Source organism: Branchiostoma lanceolatum, chromosome 1 (assembly GCF_035083965.1).
Source record: "Branchiostoma lanceolatum isolate klBraLanc5 chromosome 1, klBraLanc5.hap2, whole genome shotgun sequence".
Lineage (NCBI taxonomy): Eukaryota > Metazoa > Chordata > Leptocardii > Amphioxiformes > Branchiostomatidae > Branchiostoma > Branchiostoma lanceolatum.
In genome coordinates this window covers 38591672-38610413 of record NC_089722.1, presented here as the reverse complement: position 1 = coordinate 38610413, position 18742 = coordinate 38591672, and the positions used below count along the sequence as shown (strand labels likewise).

Here is an 18742-nt window from a genome sequence, read left to right as displayed (position 1 = left end):
GTAGGGTCAGCCGCACAGGCTCATGGGAACCCGGAAGTGACTTTTTCAGTTTCGATGCCGACCGGTGTCAAGTGCCTTGGTGGAAACGTCGGCTTGTGCTGTCATGATTGATTAGACGGTACGTTTATTTCATGTGACCGTAATCTTGAAAAACAAGTATTCATAGAATAATGTGTATGTCAGGGTAGAGGTTGTCGATCTAGCAGAATCGCTGATTCTAACGTTAGCCAGATCCCGATATGATTTTGGAGCCTTAATAGACAGAGACTTCGATCAGAATGCTAGGTATGTGTATAAGCTAGTTCACGGTTGCTAGTACGCATGTGCAGTGTCAAAGGTGAAGGCCCACGGCTTGCAAACAGTGCTCGTCTCGACATTGTTGCATAACAACGGCCCGACGGGTTTTGTTTACGTCTCGGGGGCCTTCACCTTTGACACCGCATATGCGTATTAGCAACCGTGAACTAGCTTATTGGAGCCTATGTAGACAGAGATCAGAATGCTAGGTATCAGTGTATTAAACGTTATGACTGTCTCCCATTTATAACTCTTACATGGATCGACATGAAAATCTTAAAGGTTTCTGAGTTCTGACTGTCTTTTAGTTGAATATCTTTAAATCTGTAGGCTCCGATTGTGATCAATGCCGCTAGAATCGCCCGGATTGTAATATCTATCTGGCATATGCATAACACAGTTACGAAAGTAACCACGTGATAAAACTGGGTAAACGTGACGACATGAAATGACGATTCCATATACTAGGGCGTACACGGAGTATACGGAGACGGTAGTTGTTGTCCGTGTTTATTTGTAAACATCAAGGATTATTGCAAGCATTTGGCAGTGTCAAACAACTATTATGAATTACACCTGGCCAAAGGTACTCAGTACTCCTTTAGACTCTACTCAAGTACTTGATAGTTTATTATGTTACCATATGTGCCAGCTGTCGGAATATAAAGTATATCTATTGTGAGTCTTTTCATACATCTTATCTCATTTTTTTCCGCAGTGAGTACAGCAGCAAAATGAATATCATCATAGATGGTTTGAGCCATGGGCACACCAGCCTCTCAGAATGGCAAAACTGTTCAGAAGCTTCTTGTATGTTGTGCCTCTCCTACCTTCAGCATGTTAAATCAAGGCGCTGCCGTGACAAAGAAGGTTGTACACTGTGTATCGAGGTCTGTAAGGCGATGACAAAACACTATAACGATTGTTCTTCTGAGGCGTGTTGTATTTCTTTCTGTCACGAGTTGAAGAGCTCGACTGATAACAGAGACCCCGATGAAAATAAAAACAATGAGGCCAAAGTTAGCATAAAAATCATCCGTCCACTTCTTAAGAAATTACTGACAGAAGAAACGCAAGGACACAGGAAAAGTGTAGTGTTACCAGACCTGTATACAGAGCACCAAGGTGTAGAAGATGTACCTCAAACAGATTTTAAAGATGCTAAGAACCTTCTAGCTCGAGGATGTACAGAAGACTTGACAGCAATCAATTCAAGCCTCAACAACTTGTCACTTCGTGATGTCCAATCTACACCTGGAGTAAGAAATGTTCAAGGACACAACAACATGCAAACAGCCACAAATCAGTCGGCAATGGCTGCATATTTGGAAGATACCAACATGAATGTGACAGGGGAGAGAAATGAAAGTTTTGTGAGATATGACCTTCCCCCTGGGGTCATGGGACCACCCACTTTTCCACAGCCTTTGAACTTTCCTGAACTTTCAAATTTTTCCACGCCTGGCCTTGGCTATGTGGCCAAGGGGACCCCAGTAGATGTCAAGACTTTCTCTCAGTACTGGGCAGGCTTGACAGACGCAGAGAAAGTATGCGTTCCAGAGGAAGGAGTGCTACTCCATGAGGTATAGTATTTAAGAGATATTTTCTACTTAATTGTAAATCTATGATATGTTTTTGTGAGTCATACACGACTGTGATGATTTTCTTCAATAACAGAACTGCGTGTATAACTCATGATCACAGCATGTATCTTGTATGATGTATGATGAAAGCCTGAAGGAGATATGTATTTGTAAGGGACAAACATGACGTGGAATGATCAGTGGTGCGTGTGTTTGATTATGCATGTCTTTGTGTGTGTGTGTGTGTGTGTGTGTGTGTGTGTGTGTGTGTGTGTGTGTGTGTGTGTGTGTGTGTGTGCATGTGCGCGTGCGTGTTCGTGTGTGTGTGGGGGGGGGGGTGTTTGCGCTGAAATATTCTAATTCGAATTCTTTGATGAAGAATTTCACGCAGCTGTTTTACAAGTCAAAACTTCATCACATTGTTTTGTTCTGTATCCATTCCATCAAGTAACACTGCTGTTCTGTCTCTAAAGACCCTGTCACACAGTCGACGATCTTCGGCCGTATTTGTAGGTCGCCAGCAATTTTGAAATCGACGCAGGGTCGCGTTTTATTTTGCCTGAACATCTACCCTATTATATCTAACGAGGCTTGGTTACCAGCGAACATCGACCTATGTCTAAAAACCGCGGACGCGTTGGCTGACTGATTTTCGTACTCTGTGACAGAGGCTTTAGGAAATCTCAATACGTATGACACAACTGTCCAGGTGGGCACAGAAGTCCCACACCTCTACAGTCACACTTGTTTCTCACTTTCAGAAGCTGACACCAATTAATGGACGCTATACCCAGGATGAACATTGGCAGTTGGGGCTCAAGATAGGGGGTGGGTCACAAGGATGCTGCTATCTCACAGTCGACCTCAGAACGCAGTTTATTTGTGCAGTGAAACAGGTACGATTCGCGTGATGATTTATTTGGTGCAGACATGTCCAGTTCAATTGCACATGACTTCCACATATGCATAATGTTTGCAGCCTCCTTTGCTAAGGATCTCTTTCCGTTTGATAATTTATATGTATGTTGTGACATCTCACTATTTTAATAACAAATTCCTTTATTCACACATCACAACCTAATAGTTTCAACCGCCGACGTTTCGGGGACGATCTGACACCTCGGGGCAATAATGACTGGTTCTACTTCGCACTGCAGCTAGGTGTCGCTGCTGCAGTGTGAAAATGCGGTCCCAAATGTGATTGAGTATATATCCCCCTCATTCTTCACACTGCATCAGCGACACCTAGTTGCAATGGGAAGTAGAACTAGTCAGTATTGGCCTGAAGAAGGTGGCAAACGCTCACCGAAACGTCGGCTGCTGTAACTCTTTGAATGTGAATAAAGAAGTTTGATATTTAGCCGTTTACCAACCTAATGAAATTATTCACGGATGATCTTACTGCCTTTCCCTTGTCCTGCTGTTGAACAGGTTCCCCCACCAGGGTACAGGGCTGAGGAAATCGAGATTTGGGGTGAATTGGTCCACCCAAAGATCAACAGAATGTACGGCATCCTGAGGGAGAGAAACTTCTACTACTTCATGGAGTACATATATGGTACATATTTGAGAACATAGAGAAGAATGTGATGAAGATTTGAACATATATATATATTATTTTGCATCACACTTTCACTCATTAACTAATTTCAATCAATAAATCAGTCACTATTTCATTTACTGTTAAGTTGATTCATTGAGTAGGATTTTACGTTAAAAACCTGAATACTTTCTGAAATCTTGTTCTTAAAGAAGTGTTTAAGTTTTATGTCTCTGTTGTAGGAGACACGCTGGCCGAGTTCGTGAAAGTAAACAAAAAGTTGAGCGAGGAGATCGCCTTGGAATGTCTAGAACAAATCCTGGAAGGGCTGGTGTACCTGCATAAAAGGCGCATCATCCACGGAGACATCAAAGGTAGGTCAAAGTGCACAGTACAACGCTTGCCATCATGCTGTCGATTGTACACTCCCTCAGTTAGTGTGCATCCATTGTGATAATATATTCAGCTGTCAGAATCAACAGCATAAGGCCAAGGAATTTTTTTTTGTTACCTGACTGACCCTTGCAAAAAACAAAAAAAACTGCCAAGTGCCAACCCTAGTGAGTCGTTTGGAAGGGCGACCGCTGACAAGGGACATGAAATGTTCGATCTGATACTTCAGGGACGAAAACGTTGTAGGATCGTTTGCAACATGTTCTCCTCATGTCTTTTACAATAGAAAATTGTACTTATGAAAACAGTATACCTGTATGATTAATGAAATATGATGTTGAAAATGCCAGTTTCCTCAGTTTAACATTGTTTAACAGAATTTGTTGCATCACTTCGGCCAAAATCTAAAAAGAGAGAAGAATCTTTCTTTCTCTCAGGACCTTAATCGGAAACACAACAAGGATTTTTCCTAGGCCTAAGATCTTTCCCTTGCTTCCAGGGGACAACATTGTTGTCACAGAAAAGGGAGAGGCGATAGTCTTGATTGACTTCGGCCTAGCCCGTCAGCTCCCCCACAACGTGTCTGCTGTCCCCAGGGGGGAGCCAGCGACGGGGACCTACGCTTACCAAAGCCCCGAGGTCCGCTTCAGGCTCGGCCATGACTGTAAGGCCGATGTGTGGAGCGCCGTGTGTGTCTTATACTTCATGTTAGAGGGCGCGACGCCCTCGTTCGACTTCAGTGAGTGCAAGGTAAGACACACAACAGTTTATAAAAACCGTTGATTCATTTACTTTCGCTGTAGTTATCTCTATGAAAATAAATACTTTTTCATGGGGATATTGTTTTGAGTGTGTTTGCGTGTGTGTTTGCGTGCATGTATTTGTGTGTCTCCGGATACTTAAAGTTGAAATATGTTGTAACTGAGATAAGGGACATTGATAGATAAAAGTTGTGCAAATGAAGACCTTATTTGCACAATTGATGAGAAAATACTGTAATTCCATATTGGTAGATGACTGGAATGTCATACTTGTGGCATTTGGAAGTCTTGTGACAGTGAACATATGTTATGCAAATGTAGGCCTAATTTGCGTAATATATATTTAATGGAGATTTGAGGTTTCCGAAGTCTTGTTTTACTTTGTGGTAGGATGGGAAAAGAGGGTTTCGCTGTGTCTTGAATTCGCGGTGGAAACAATTCTGTCGTAGAGAAGTCCTACAAGGGAGGCATATTCGCGTAGAGAGGATATTGCAAAATACGCGAAAATAAAAATCCGTTTAAGTACTGATTTGGTGAGTTGTATGACATGCTTCGGAAGAATTAAAGATTATAGCGCATTTTTGTCGTTTTATCTAGATTTTGCTGCTCTACAGTTCTCAGGTTTTTGTACCAACATGCAGAATCGTTTAATTGCTGTTCTTTGCGTTATTGTTTTCGATTCGTGATTTCAATATTGATTTGTGTTTACTGACGTTTCTGTTGCAGTATTACTGTCCCAGGTTCCCCTGTCCACACTCTGGCAGTCATCCATTCTCAAAAGCTGATCTTCCAGATTCGTACAGCGAAAAACTCAAGGATATTTTCTTCCGAGGTTTACACTATGATCCTGGGCTCAGGGCGTCTGCAGAACAACTACAAAGTTAGTTCCATTACTAGACTGGCCGTCATTTGCTTTAAGAGCAAATTCAGCATGTTTCGCCCATACTCCTCCTCATGCAAGAAGTGGGCTGTCCCAAAATAACTCCTGGGCACATAGAAATATTACCTGCATGTTGGAAGGCAACATTTGCGAGAGCATCATACTTTGCCAATCTCCCTCCCGATGCATAAATTGACTGTTCCAGAATCACCCGTGCAAAAACAAAAATTTCAAACTCTTCATATCTTTTTAAACTTGGTGTCATCTGATAGGTATTTGTGAAAGAAACAGAATGTTTTTTGTTTCAACAAAATCGGACATACCGTTAGCGAGTTACGGCCATTCAAAGGTCTGAGAATTAGTCCTCAAATTCTCTGGAATCCGTAAAAAACCGTTAAAATGTAACGTTAATATCTTAAAACTGTCATAGCTCAGTAATAATTCACAATAGAAGCACCAAATAAGCTGCATTCTCTTTATTTACAATGATATTAACAAGTCCTTAAAGCTTGTAGCTTTGCCTTCATCGTTTCTTTAGATTTCTCATCTCAAAATATCACCAAAAGTGGGAAAAAAATGGACATGGGCACAGGACATCTTAAATATGCAAGATTGCGATATCTCTGTAACCGTACAATATACAAGGAAACAACTTGGCATACATGGGTTCTGTAACATGCTGAATCTAAATATGGCGGCCATAAAATCTATATATCTGCTTCAGAAATTATGAATTATGATGAATAATTGATTTCCTGAGGTAATAAGATGTGCATCCGCTAATTAAATATGCAACTTGCATATCTTCCTTATACTTGAAGATACACCAAAAGAAAAAAACGTGGTACACAGAGGTTTAGACACATGCTGATTCCAATTTTAGCCTCAAAAATATAATCTGAACCAGAAATATTGAACTACATGTATTACCCAATGCTATATATTTACATTTGTACACACTGATATCATTCTTTGTACAATCTGCAATATTGGTCCGACAATTCAATATCCAGCATTCATTTCATTTCTTCCCCTTTTTTCACTGCAGGAATTTCGTTTCTTGTTGCAGGGCAGTTGAGTGGCAAAGTACATGTATTTATTGTATTGTATTGTACATGTATTATATTTCAATTTTACGGGAATCAGACAACTGGATCATGGAACAGGTGGCCATTGCTTCCCTGGTCTGGAACTATTTCTACAGTTGAATCAACTACAAAAGCTAAATCTACTTTTTGTATGGTTTCTCTATCCAGCTGAGATAACCAAGACACACATGCTGATCACTACAAGGGTAGAAGTTACTGAAGTTCTCTTTCGTTATGTACCAAAACTACAGTTATTTACGGCAAATAGAAATTATATCTAGTCTCGTCTTCTAGTTCACTGGCAGTTCTGTTGGTTCTTCATCACTTTCCTCCTCTTCACTCTCTTCATTCCTGTGTCAAAAGAGAAAACGTCTGTTGAAATTCAAACTTTATAATACATGCACATGGCAGACACAAATTTCAAACAATGTATGATGAGATAAATATGAAACTTGGATACTTAGGTACTTTATTTCCTCCATTAGCTACCATACATTTATACTAAGTAGTACTGGTAATTGCATACAATAATAAAGGCTATCATTCATTATAAATGTAACAACTTAATAAACTTAACAGACCAGCATAGTTCTGTCAAGTGAGGTTTATACTTCTACTCATAAAATAAATTACAACGGAAACTACGACTCGAGTAGAGGGCAGCTGGGCATCCCCGCCGCCCCCCTCCCCCTAGCAGTGACGTCAGAAGGTGAGGATAGCGAGTACAGTTTTCTGCATTTTAAGTTTAGATTACGGCACTAGCAAAAAAAACAGGAACCAAATGCATCCATAGGGCGTTGAAAATGATTTATAGTAATCATACATGCAACCACTGGCACGAAAATCCACGTATTAAAACGGCAAATTCAAATCATTTGAGCAAGGAGGTTAATATTTAACCTCCTTGATTTGAGCTACCATTCGGCATACAAAAACAACAGTGTTTACCGATAATCATGCGGCCAAATTTGACATAAAAATAACCCAAAACCCACATTAAACTACGTAAAGACTTGGAAAAAGACATTACCTGGCATTTGGGTAATAGAAGTGTCCGTATTTTGGCCCGATGCCGACGTAATCGGCTCCGAACTACAGCGGTCTGTAGCGCCCGGGCCGCCGTCCACCATCTTGCTTCCTTCCCAAAACTGGCTCGCGATTACGGAGCCCACCATGGCTCGAATATATGCGAATTTGGTACCAAAATAACAACAATCTCTTGAATTTTCCAACGATACCAATGTCGAAATGTTTTTTAAAGGGGTACCTCCCTCCGGAATTTCGATTTGAAAAATCAAAATGTGAATATTTTCACCAATGAAAGTCGCACAAGCTGACCACTTTATACATCATTTTGTAGATCGTAATGCTGGCTACAAATTGGCGACTAGTTTTCTTGTTTACGAGTGACGTAACGATCCGTATTTGGATCGGCGCGAAGCCGGCCCTCCCCAAGTGCGTGACCGGGAAGCGGGTGCACCTGCTCCCGCGGGCGAAATGCGCGTAACCCGATGGGCGATTTCTCGCTTATGGTTGACGGTATTTTAGTAAATCCTTCACAGATATTGAGTTAAGAACCTTCTTTAACTACTGGTATAAAATTATAAGCGATTTTTGACCGTTATGTATCAGATCGTACGCCTTGAATTTGGCGCATTTTTCGGTTTTGACGGGGCCGGAGAACAAATTTCGGGATCTGCGCCACCCCTACTACACTGCGAGACGCCAAGAGCTTCTTACTGCAAAGGCTTGCGTGTTTACCTGCAACATGACCTCAGGTGACCTAAATAGAACAGTGTTCTTTGGCCAGTAGCAAATGGAACGCGGGGATCCTTAGATAGAACATGGATTCCTTGGCCAGCAGCAAATAGAACATGGAACGTGGATACCACTTTTGGCCTGTTTTTGGTCTGAAAATGGGTCCAAAAGTCCCCAAAATGAAGCATTCTGAAGTGATGTACACCAGAATTGTGATTGGAATCCTGTAGCGACATGTTCAAGGCACCCTTGTACCGAATTTCAGGTCACTTGCTAGCAATACCAGGGCACAGGAGCCCAAAATATAAAAATTGTCTAAAAATGCCCCAAAAAACCTCCATAAAATGGATTTTAAGGCCTGTTTCAAAACAATTAAAAAAGGGTCTGGGGGTATTTGCCATCTTAACCTCCACACCAAATTTCAGGTCGGTTGGTTAAGAAATGGCGGAGTAGTAGCCATTTGAAGATTTGTCAGGAGGAGAAGAAGAACCAGACAAATACAATATGTTGAGCCCATACTTATGGGCTCAACATAATAATCTGTTAACTTGTTCTGAAGGTGGTCTCAAGAATGTATATATCTATTTCTATTTCTTTGTGATTATCTTGGTAGTGCTTCGGTCACAATTGGAAAAAAAGGCGGCCCCATTGGGTAATTTACGGGCTATTTGTTTTGTACTTTCGGGCGTGACCCCTGTGTGCCCCCGTGGGACACCCTGCGGCTACCGGGCTATTATTGTGCACGACCGGGCCCCGGGTTGATTTTAATTTCGGAGATGAAAATAACCCGGAACCCGGTAGCAAATAGACGCCGTAAGCTGATCGTGAGAACACCGAGAGGTACCCCCACGAACAATACAAGAAAAACATATTTCGACATCAATTCTAATCAATCGCGCGATATCCATAATTTTAGTCGCAGGTTTCCTTTTTCGACATTCTAGTGTAACTTTCGGTAGTCGCAAGGATTAATTCAACATGAATTTGCCAACGACTTTGATTCTTGTTTTCTTTATGATAAAGAAAACATTATTAAAATTACTTAAACAGTCTTTTGCCGCCTAACGTAGTAGCCTAAAAATAAGATACAGATTTTTTCCTTCTCTTTCAGGTATCTTAGGACAGTAGGAGCGAGCAAGGAGCTGGCAATGTTAAGATGGGGCAACGGACAGTAAGCTGGACCCAACAAATGCTAATAGGACTATTAATATGATGCAAAATACTAGTATTCAGTTCTTTCTTCCCACTACTTAAGACAAATTTTCTTTTTCTTCTTGACACTGGGTACTTTATTCCGCAAAAACTTAGATAAAGGTGCAAATAAAAAACCCAAGACAACTAAGCGAGTCTTAGGCGAGTTGACACAAACCAAAAGTAGACGGATAGATAGTCTATTGACTTAAGCTAAATCAAATCATAAAGCTAAATTGATTTTTTAGCAAGGGAAGGATATAATAGATATTGATGATTTAGGGACAAGACCTTAAAACAAACTGTACCGCTGTGGTTACAAAAAGTAGAATGCTGATGAATCAGCAAAAGAACATGCGAAGAATAATTGCTACAATTTAATAGAAATTCATGTACAGTCCTAGTTAAAATATCTGCTTAATTTTTGAAATGTAAAATTGAAGCAATTAAGACAACGGGGGTATCTGTTCCCATGTACATGAGTGTAATATAGCTAGATCAATTTTATAGATTCACAGCTTTATGAAGCACAATTATAGATTCATACTTAAAACATTTTTAAAACAAGAAATTAAAAGAAATACATTTTGAATGTATTTTTGATGAACCGATGTTTCATTCCAAATAATAGAAAGTGTCTAAAATTGATGTATCTTATATCATAATGTCAAGGTAGATTTTGGGCCTTATAGTGTCTTCTCTTGTTTTAGTTGTCATTTCTTTTAACAACTTGTCAGATAGAACACGTGATTCGGTGAGCAGCGGATCGAACGCCCAAGCTCAAATACCTCAGAAATTTTACAACACATACATGTAGAATGACCTAGACATTCTGTCACAATCAAAAATTGTCAACACAGAACCAGACCTTTTTGGCAAGAGGAATTAAAGAGGCCAAACACATCAACGCTTTGCAATCCATCGACGGAGACGGGAGGCGCCATAAACTTTTTGCAGCGTATGGTCCACTGCTAACCGAGTTACGTGTGTTGGACCTGCATAACATGACGTCACAGAAGCGGTGGATTGCTCATTTCTTGACAAAGACTGGAGCTGATCAGTCGAAAAAGTCAAATGTGTTGGAAATTTACAATTCAACTTTGATTTAGATACTACTTATGTCAGGCACAGACATGTGTCATTCTATCTATCTTCTAGATGTTTTCAAGCAAAACAAAGTTTTCTACTCTATAAGAGTAAGCCAAACCCCTACTCTATAAGAGTAACCCCAAGCTGGACCCGCGACGCGTTGGCGACCTCGCTGCGTCCTAGATTGAATTTGAGTTAGCCTTGACTTTGCAATGGGAATACCATGCAAAACGTACAAGTATGAATAAAAAGACAACAAATCACACAAAGCGTAAAAAGATTCATTTTTTTATCGATGAAATTCGTTTAGCGCGGTGTCAAATCGCTCGGTCGCAGCGAGGTCGCGTCGCGTCGCGGGTCCTAGGCAGCTATCTTTTTACAATAGTAAAAAGAGCCACCAGGTGGACACCTAGAGAGACGAAGATGTTGTCCCTGTTTAAGATGGAGAGACAGCCTAGTATAACACTTGGGACCCACATGGTTAAGAACTGCGAGACTAAGAAAAGGCTGGCATGGAGTCAGTGAAGGGCGAGGTTCCTCCTTTATGCTACGGTCCCATTTCCAACGCGGGGACCGGCCGGGCAGCTTGTGGGAACGAAAGATATGATATAAAAGACAACAAAAGACATGTTAAAAAATTACTTCTAACCATATATTGTGTATTTTCCCGAAATACATTTTTTTCGTTTTCGCATACAGCTCGGCCGGGCCCCGGAATGGAAATGGGACCGTAGCATTAATAGGAATGATAACACCATGGAATGATGATAAAAAAAATGTGCTATACCATACTGCCATGTACTGTCTGTGTGTGTGATCTTATTTCTTTACAGTAAGTACACCATGAGGAAGTGTACCTTTACAATCACCATTGGACCATTATAGCAATATATATATACTGCCATGTGCCCATGTATATTACTTGGCTCACGTTTTGCTCCAAAGCATCCAACCCAACACCATCCGATGTTTCCTTCCATTGGACTTTTAAGAGCCAATGTCTGTAAGGGTCAAACAATAGTGCTCACGGTCAGAAAATCGATTTGGCTCATATTTTGCACAGAGATAGTACTTGGCCCACAACCCCTGAAAAAAGCTTTCTTTCCGCTCAACACCCATCGTTGCCATGGCAACAGCCCAATCAAGTTTCGGGGCCATTTTGGCAGATTTTTGTATGGCGAGAACATGGAAATTGGCAAAGTTTAGGGCGCGCTCACTGCCAGATGCTTTAACGTAGCGCAAAACTCAAAAGGATATTTTAAGACCAATGCCTAACCTTTCAGACATTGGCTCTTAAGAGCTACAATCAACAGTAACACATTGCTGATCAGTCCTAGTGTATCAGCGTTTTTTTAAGAGAGTCTACACAGAGTTCATCTACGCACAGAGGTGGAAAACGCAGTCTGGCTCTGGTTGAGTCTTGGGGTTGCCTGTGTAGATTTCTAACTCTCCAGCTTCAAGGTCGAAAACGGCTGGAAAGGAAAAGAAGAAGATTAAAAAAGACATTTAAAAAAACCAGACGTTCTCCTGCAGGACCAAAGAAGGCCGCTAGTATTCATCGGGACATTACATCACAGAGACCATTCGTATGTGAGAGTCCTTTCTATGACGTCACGACAAATAGCTCATTTGTTCTACCAAAGAGCACAGAGTGGACAAACAAAATTCCTACGTGAATGATAGAGGAACTTTCATTTAACAGGCATTTTAACAACTTGCCCTTGACTATAATTGATAATTGGATGGCTTAGATAGGACTGTCACAAAACTTGTATTGAAAGCGAATAGGGAATTCGAAAGGGTGTTTTTTTATGACCACTGCCAAACATTATGATGGAAGAACACTGAGGACGGCTTTTTTTCCATGCTACTATGATAAGTGTTGAGTGTAAAATGGTTACCTGTTGTTGCTGTTATGACTAGATCTTTCATTGTTCCAGTCCGATAGACCGGGTAGTCTGGGTCTTTTGTGTCACCTGAAAGAAAGAGACTCTTGTTGTTAGACACTGTGTCAACTTGCAAAGAGTTATGTCTGATCGTGGACATGGGACGCTCTATGTTCCGATGTCCCGACACCCCTTTGTTCCGACAACCATATGTTTCTACAGCCCTATGTTCCGACAACCCGATGTCCCGACACCCCTGTGTTCCGATAACCATGCTTCTACAGCCCTATATGTTCCGACAGCCCTATGTTCCGACAGCAACCATATGTTCCGACATCCCTGTGCATGACACCCCTATGTTCTGACACGATGCCCGTGTTCCGACACCACTATGTTCCAACATCCCTATATTCCGACAGCCCTATGCTGCAACGCCCCTGTGTTCTAACACCCCTATGTCCCGATACCCGGCCTATGGTCCGACGCCTGTGTTCCGACATCTCTATGTTCTGACATTCCTACGTTCCGACACCCCTATGTTAACTCACTCCTTTGTTCCGACACCCCTACGTTCCCTCACTCCTATGTTCCGACACCCCTATGCTCTAACAGTGACACCCTTATGTTCAGAGATACCCCTATGTTCAGAGAACCCTGTGCTTGAAATATAGATTTATATTTAAGTTACTGGAAAGGATAAAACAGAATCTTATACACACCAAGAAAGTTGAGCACGTCTTGCACTGTCTTAGCCGCCTCCATTTCATCAGCACGTGCCTTCCTGTGTTGGGAACTAGGAGTTCGCCACTGTGGTGTGTCCAGGTGGTCATACCTGTATAGTAGATAGTGGTGGTATAATCACTTATAATTAGTAATGTCACATCAATCTATCTTCGGAATGCCCCTATGGCTCAACTGGTAGAAGCCTCACAGATGAGCTCCTGGTTCCAATTAGTTACCAACTGGGAGATCTAGACCCGGGCTAGATCCTGGGTTGGGGACATCTCGGTTGGGGCTGTAACCGTCTTTCAGAAGAGACGTAAAATGGGGGTCACCCCGTGTTTGAGGAGATGCCTCGAGCACATTAAAGGGGAAGGGCTAGTAACCCCACCCAAATAAAATATGCCTTGCAATTGAAGCTGCAAGGATCTAAACTTGCCACCATGTGCCATTAGACAAGAGTCTGAAGGAACGTTCAATTGAGGCACTTATTCATGCCAAAACCAGGTGCAACAACATAAACCATGAATTAAATGAAATGAGCGAACTAAAGATCAATCTAACTCGTTTGGCTCCCAGATTTGAAACGTAGAACCCGATCGGAAACACAAATAATCACTATAATTTATAGTGATTATTTGTGTTTCCGATCGGGTTCTACGATATAAAACAGGGTTTGGGGGAACATTCTTTACCTTTGTACGCACAGTTCCTGAGGGAGTGAATATAGTTAGATTCACGTTTTCCTACCAGCCTTCTGTTTTTGTGCTATCTTAAGTATCATTCATTTACTCCTATGTTTGTACTTTTTGTAAGTCAGTCTAGCTTGACTGAAGGTACTACCCAAATGTTTATAACATCAACAAATAAATTAAACAAAGCAAGCTTAAGTTTAGATATTTTCAGTGACCAGCCACTTACATGTTGTAGTGATAGTAATGGCCGACAGAACCCTTCTCTGCTTGTTCTATCCCTCGTACAGAGACCAGAGTGCCAGATGACTCCCCTTCGGTCGGCGCACACTCTATAGAGTACATCCTCCCCCTGTCGCCATGGAGAGTTGCTAGGTTACTACAGAACCCCAAGGCCACGCCCACAGGAGTGTTCTTGAGGATGTCCACAGCATGTTCCACGGAAGAGGCCGTTAGGAGGGCGCGGTTCATGAAGTGGCGAACTGCAAGAAAAAAGGGGTAGAAATGCAAGGGTAAAAGGAAAATAAAAGGAAAATGACCTCGATCTATTAAGGCTCACTGAAACGATGAAATAGATATGTCCGGATAGGCAGCTTGTATGTATTTTTTAATACAAACCTGGTGTGTTACGCCATGAGGCGGTTTACCGGTTATAAAAAATATTCAAAGAATTAACGGTTCTCAGTGGAAAATGTGCTAGATATTAGCACATCGGCAAACAGATCCGCAGTGTGTTTTTGGCACACAGTTTGACAGATTAGCCGAATAGGCTCGGTGGGCGTCACTCCACCGTCCGTAAAGGTAGTGTAAAGTGCATTTCACAAGGACACAACGTCGGGGCAGGGTGACTATCGAACTCGGGACCTATTGATTCCGAGTTCAACACTACCGGTTAGACAATACAAGCTAGAACCTCCTTTCACTCACCTATTCTGTCAGATTTCAGTGATTTTGCTAGCTGTGCATTGGTGGAGAAGCAGACACCGTGAGAGTTGTACGCGTACGCCACCCCAGGTAGAATCCCAGGGTAGCAGAACGACGTGAAGTTCTCCTCGGGCAAAACGTCTCCGTTCGGGAGCTGGTACGGTTTGACGTTCGCCACGACGATGTATCCGAGCTTTTGAACGTTTGCGTCGGCATCCTCGTTGTGAGCTAGGAGCCTGGGACCATTGCAGAAGTTCAGGAACACTGATGTACAACCTAGAAAAAAAAGGAAAACATATTATACTGCTGTAATGCTTGGGCCACATTTTCGCCGGTGCCCGTAGGGGGTGTAGCCCCGGTTGGGCCCCGTAGCCACACATTTGTCCCGGTGGACCGCCAGATACCTATGGGTATCTCGGTGTTCTCACGATTAAGTCACGGCATCTATTTGTTACTGGGTCCCTGATCTTAACTCTGAGTTAGATAATTCCCGAGGCCTCGACCGTGCTCCAAAATAGCCCGGTAGCCTCAGGGTATCCCACTGGGCCACGTTCGGTTCAGGCCCGAATGTTGGAAAAAATATCCCGTAAACCCGACGGGGCCCCTTTTTCCCAAGGGCACAGTGTTAACGAACTCGAAAGTTGTATTCGAACTTTGTGTTGTGGGTTTGGTTTCTGGGTCAAGCACCCTGCCACTGCGCCACCGCGACGCCATAATTTACAGTATATTCACCCCCTCAGAACTTGTAACTGCGTGTGCCAACTGTAAAACGAGGTAGAAGAACGCACCTGAAGTTTCGTCCACATTTTCCTGCTTACTCTTCAGCATGAGGAGTATCTCAGGACGACAGTGTAGGAGGAACAGGTGTTCAAACGACACCTCCGCCCCCTCCGCCGTCCCCTGAACTTCCTCCATGTACTGCGGGTACACAGACTGGGCCACCTTCAAGTACCCTGGGAAAATGTAACGTTACAGGCATTAAATCTCCTATGGCCGCTCATGGGGCATGATTGTCGTATTGAGGTCACCTGCACGCCGAATGGCAGCCGCTCCAAACATAGCCTCCGTTGCAGACTCCTTCCGGGTGTTTTCCTAGATAGTGTTGAAGACGAATATCACTTTCTAATGATATGTTCTACCTATAATGATAACAGACAAAAGTTAATGCATTCATAGGCCAATACAAACTGTACTATTCCTCAATGAGATTTGACGAACGTAAAGTCGCAAAGCAGCCTAGAAATATGCAATTTGATATTTAGAATAGTTCCGTTTAGTTACCTCTGTATATTGATATAGTAAATTAGTAAAGTAGATTAAAGTAGTAATTAGAATTGTAAAAAAGATACACCTAGATTGTTAATGATGTTATCTGTACATTGCCATACATTGTCACTAATGCAATTGTTGTGCAATAAAAAAATCACTCAAAAAAATCATTTTGTCAAGTTATTGTTTTCTTATTTACTATTACATTTTTTTCTAATCGCTGGCCGGGAAGGACGTTGTAGCAAGGACCTCCTTTGATGTAGTAAAGTAAAGATGTAACAATAAAACTGTAACTTGAAAAAGAAAAAAAACAGCTGGAAGGAGTCTGCAACGGAGGCTACTCCAGACCCCTTGCGATTCTCGCAATTCAGCCCCTGGCAGCGAAGAGAGAGTAGTCGGCCTAATAATGATAAAACAATAATTGTTAATAAAACGATAGTTATTTGTGTTACCCCATTTAACATTTTGTCAACATTAAGAAGTGGTAGAGGAAGAGAGCTTTTTTCTGTAGTGTCCGTGCACTGCCTACTATGCTATATAATACTAAAATTCGTCTGTCAAAGAGCACAACTTTCAAACCACTTGTCGCTATCAAAAAAATCAAAAAGTGCCATGCATGGTATACACCTGTAGTACAATTGTATCTACTGAAAGTGGAAAAATTGACACTTTAAAAATCGGCCCAAGTGCAACACACTGGTACCCCCTGATCTAGGAATAACCGATACATATTCTGGTTCCATACAGTCTCTACCAGACTCGGTTTGCTGGGAAAGTAGGAGAAATTGGCCAAATAGGTTGAATAATTTTCCAGTGGAGTTGGCTTGGGCCATATGAAATCAAATGTTGAACAGTTACTCTGTAAGATTAAGCCGCACCAATTTGATTTCTCGGTTAGAACTGGGAGACTCTACGGTCCCTATCTCACTGGACCCGCGGCACGTTGGCGACCTAGTGATCTGACAGTGCGCTCAACGAATTTCATCGATAAACACAAATCTTTTTGCGCCTTGCGTGCGTTGTTGATTTTTTAGTCACACTTCTAAGTTTTGCATGATATTTTCATTATGAAGTCAAGGGTAACACAAATCCATTTTAGGACACAACGATGTCGCCAACGTGCCGCGGGTCCAGTGAGATATGGGCTTTAGAGTCGGAAGAAGCTGGTGTTATATGCAAAGTGTGACCCAACGCCCCGGGCAACTTTGTCTGGATCTGCGTTACACGTCACACTCTGGTCTTGTCCTGTCTGTCTTCTTTTCTTTTCCTTTTCTTCTTCTTTTCTTTGGTTTTTGTTTGCTTACTTCGCTAAGTTTAAGTCGCCTCTCATGGGTGCATCTTGAACACACTTGATTTAGACTTTTAAGTTTTTTTGGTGCAGATTTTTCCGCCACTGACCGTTTAGAATATTCAATAGGCCACAGGATTACGTGACCCTTGGGGAATCGCACCTACTCAACTGGAAAAATGTGTAGCAGTTATACAATAATTGCCTTTGTTACGGCTTAACTTCAGCGTATATTTCTATTCAGTACCTATATTCACCATCACTCAAATTTTTTAGCCTCCAGCAGGCCCTTCTACGGGCGTATGGATCGTAGAATTAGGCAAAAAAAGGAATAATTAGCTACTAGAGTTAGTCCACGGCGGAGATCACATTTCGTCCGCGTAGGCAAATGAAACCCTGGCAAATATTTTCCATATAGCCGGCGTAGTTAGTCTGGTGGAGACTACGAATTTGTACCTAACAACGATTTTGTAACCTGTTATATCCAATCAGACGTTGGAAAAGACAATCCGAACCCAACATCTGCTTGGAGATGTAATAAGGGTCACTGACCTTCGTACACCTTTCTCCCTTCCGTAGAGTCGAGGAACGGTAGTAGAAGTGTCCGGAATTTGTCGTACTTCTGCAGGAAGTCTTGGATCTGTCGTCTGAAGGTCCTGCCGACCTGCAGACCGATCTCTCGATGTGTTCCAGTGACGTGCAGGATGCGCAGAGCCATGGCGAGGGCTGAAGACTCAGCTTGAGAAATCAGTGTACGTCTTGAGACCTGGGCTAAGACGTGGTCTGCTCACTACCTCAAGAACACAGTTAGCATGTACAGAAAGCAACGCTAAGACCCGTCTCGCTCCATTCCCGGCCTGCTGAATAATGCCCTCCCCGTACTGGAAAAGGAGGACTCGACCGCCCTGTGACGTCAGGGGTCAGGCGGGGTCAGGGATGCCCTCAGGCAAATGACGTCATGGGGTCACCCAAGCAAATGACGGTTTCTACAGCTAGCATTTTTTCTTTTTTTTCCTTCCTTTCTCTTTCTTTTAATGAAATCAGAACCAATTCAGAACTTTGCAACTAAGCTTAAGGCAGACCGAGGGTCAGATGTGACTTATGTGGCAGAGACTGTCGCTCTTGAATTATGTTTCGTCAGTAGTGACGTATTTATCAGGGTAGAGGTTGTGATCTGACAGAATCGCAGATTCTACCGGTAGAGATCGTGATCAGAGTCTATATCGATACAAACTCTGATCATGATTCTACGAATTTTGTTATATGTAGTGGTCTGCCATTTACAGATCCTAAACTTCAAGTGAAGTCATTGATCTAAAATGACATGTAAATCGAAGTATAAAAGTTCAAATTGTCTTTATTAAGTGAATATCATTGAATTGC

At 42.2% G+C, this 18742-nt stretch overlaps 2 protein-coding genes and 1 long non-coding RNA gene across 3 annotated transcripts; 1 reads left to right on the top strand and 2 right to left on the bottom strand.

Moving 5' to 3' along the window:
- The first annotated feature begins 12 nt into the window (after positions 1-12).
- Positions 13-10087, top strand: LOC136422125 (mitogen-activated protein kinase kinase kinase 14-like). Its single transcript, XM_066409775.1, has 8 exons — positions 13-118; positions 1016-1880; positions 2642-2776; positions 3312-3438; positions 3663-3794; positions 4313-4563; positions 5301-5454; positions 9412-10087. Exons 2-8 carry the CDS (start codon positions 1032-1034, stop codon positions 9426-9428), a joined length of 1665 nt encoding a protein of 554 aa, XP_066265872.1. The 5' UTR covers positions 13-118; positions 1016-1031; the 3' UTR covers positions 9429-10087.
- LOC136422227 (uncharacterized) lies at positions 5916-8839 on the bottom strand. The gene is made up of 2 exons (XR_010753583.1): positions 7573-8839; positions 5916-6893 (listed from the first exon to the last, which is right to left on the bottom strand). It is a non-coding gene; the product is annotated as an uncharacterized lncRNA (long non-coding RNA).
- Positions 9856-18289, bottom strand: LOC136422133 (beta-alanyl-dopamine/carcinine hydrolase-like). Its single transcript, XM_066409783.1, has 7 exons — positions 17912-18289; positions 15591-15755; positions 14806-15078; positions 14108-14360; positions 13186-13298; positions 12482-12556; positions 9856-12052 (listed from the first exon to the last, which is right to left on the bottom strand). The coding sequence occupies exons 1-7, from the start codon at positions 18075-18077 to the stop codon at positions 11958-11960; spliced, it is 1140 nt and encodes a 379-aa protein (XP_066265880.1). The 5' UTR covers positions 18078-18289; the 3' UTR covers positions 9856-11957.
- Between the last annotated feature and the right edge of the window lie 453 nt (positions 18290-18742).

What these genes read in the sequence shown, in the direction of transcription:
- LOC136422133 (XM_066409783.1), bottom strand. Translation starts at nt 18,077, where the DNA reads ATGGCTCTGCGCATCCTGCACGTCACTGGAACACATCGAGAGATCGGT. An exon ending in AGGGAGAAAGGTGTACGAAG is followed by an intron (nt 15,756 to 17,911) that starts GTCAGTGACCCT and finishes ACATTTTCCCAG; the next exon opens with GGTACTTGAAGGTGGCCCAG. An exon ending in AAATGTGGACGAAACTTCAG is followed by an intron (nt 15,079 to 15,590) that starts GTGCGTTCTTCT and finishes TTTTTTTTCTAG; the next exon opens with GTTGTACATCAGTGTTCCTG.
- LOC136422125 (XM_066409775.1), top strand. Translation starts at nt 1,032, where the DNA reads ATGAATATCATCATAGATGGTTTGAGCCATGGGCACACCAGCCTCTCA. An exon ending in AAGGAGTGCTACTCCATGAG is followed by an intron (nt 1,881 to 2,641) that starts GTATAGTATTTA and finishes TCTCACTTTCAG; the next exon opens with AAGCTGACACCAATTAATGG. An exon ending in CATCCACGGAGACATCAAAG is followed by an intron (nt 3,795 to 4,312) that starts GTAGGTCAAAGT and finishes CCTTGCTTCCAG; the next exon opens with GGGACAACATTGTTGTCACA.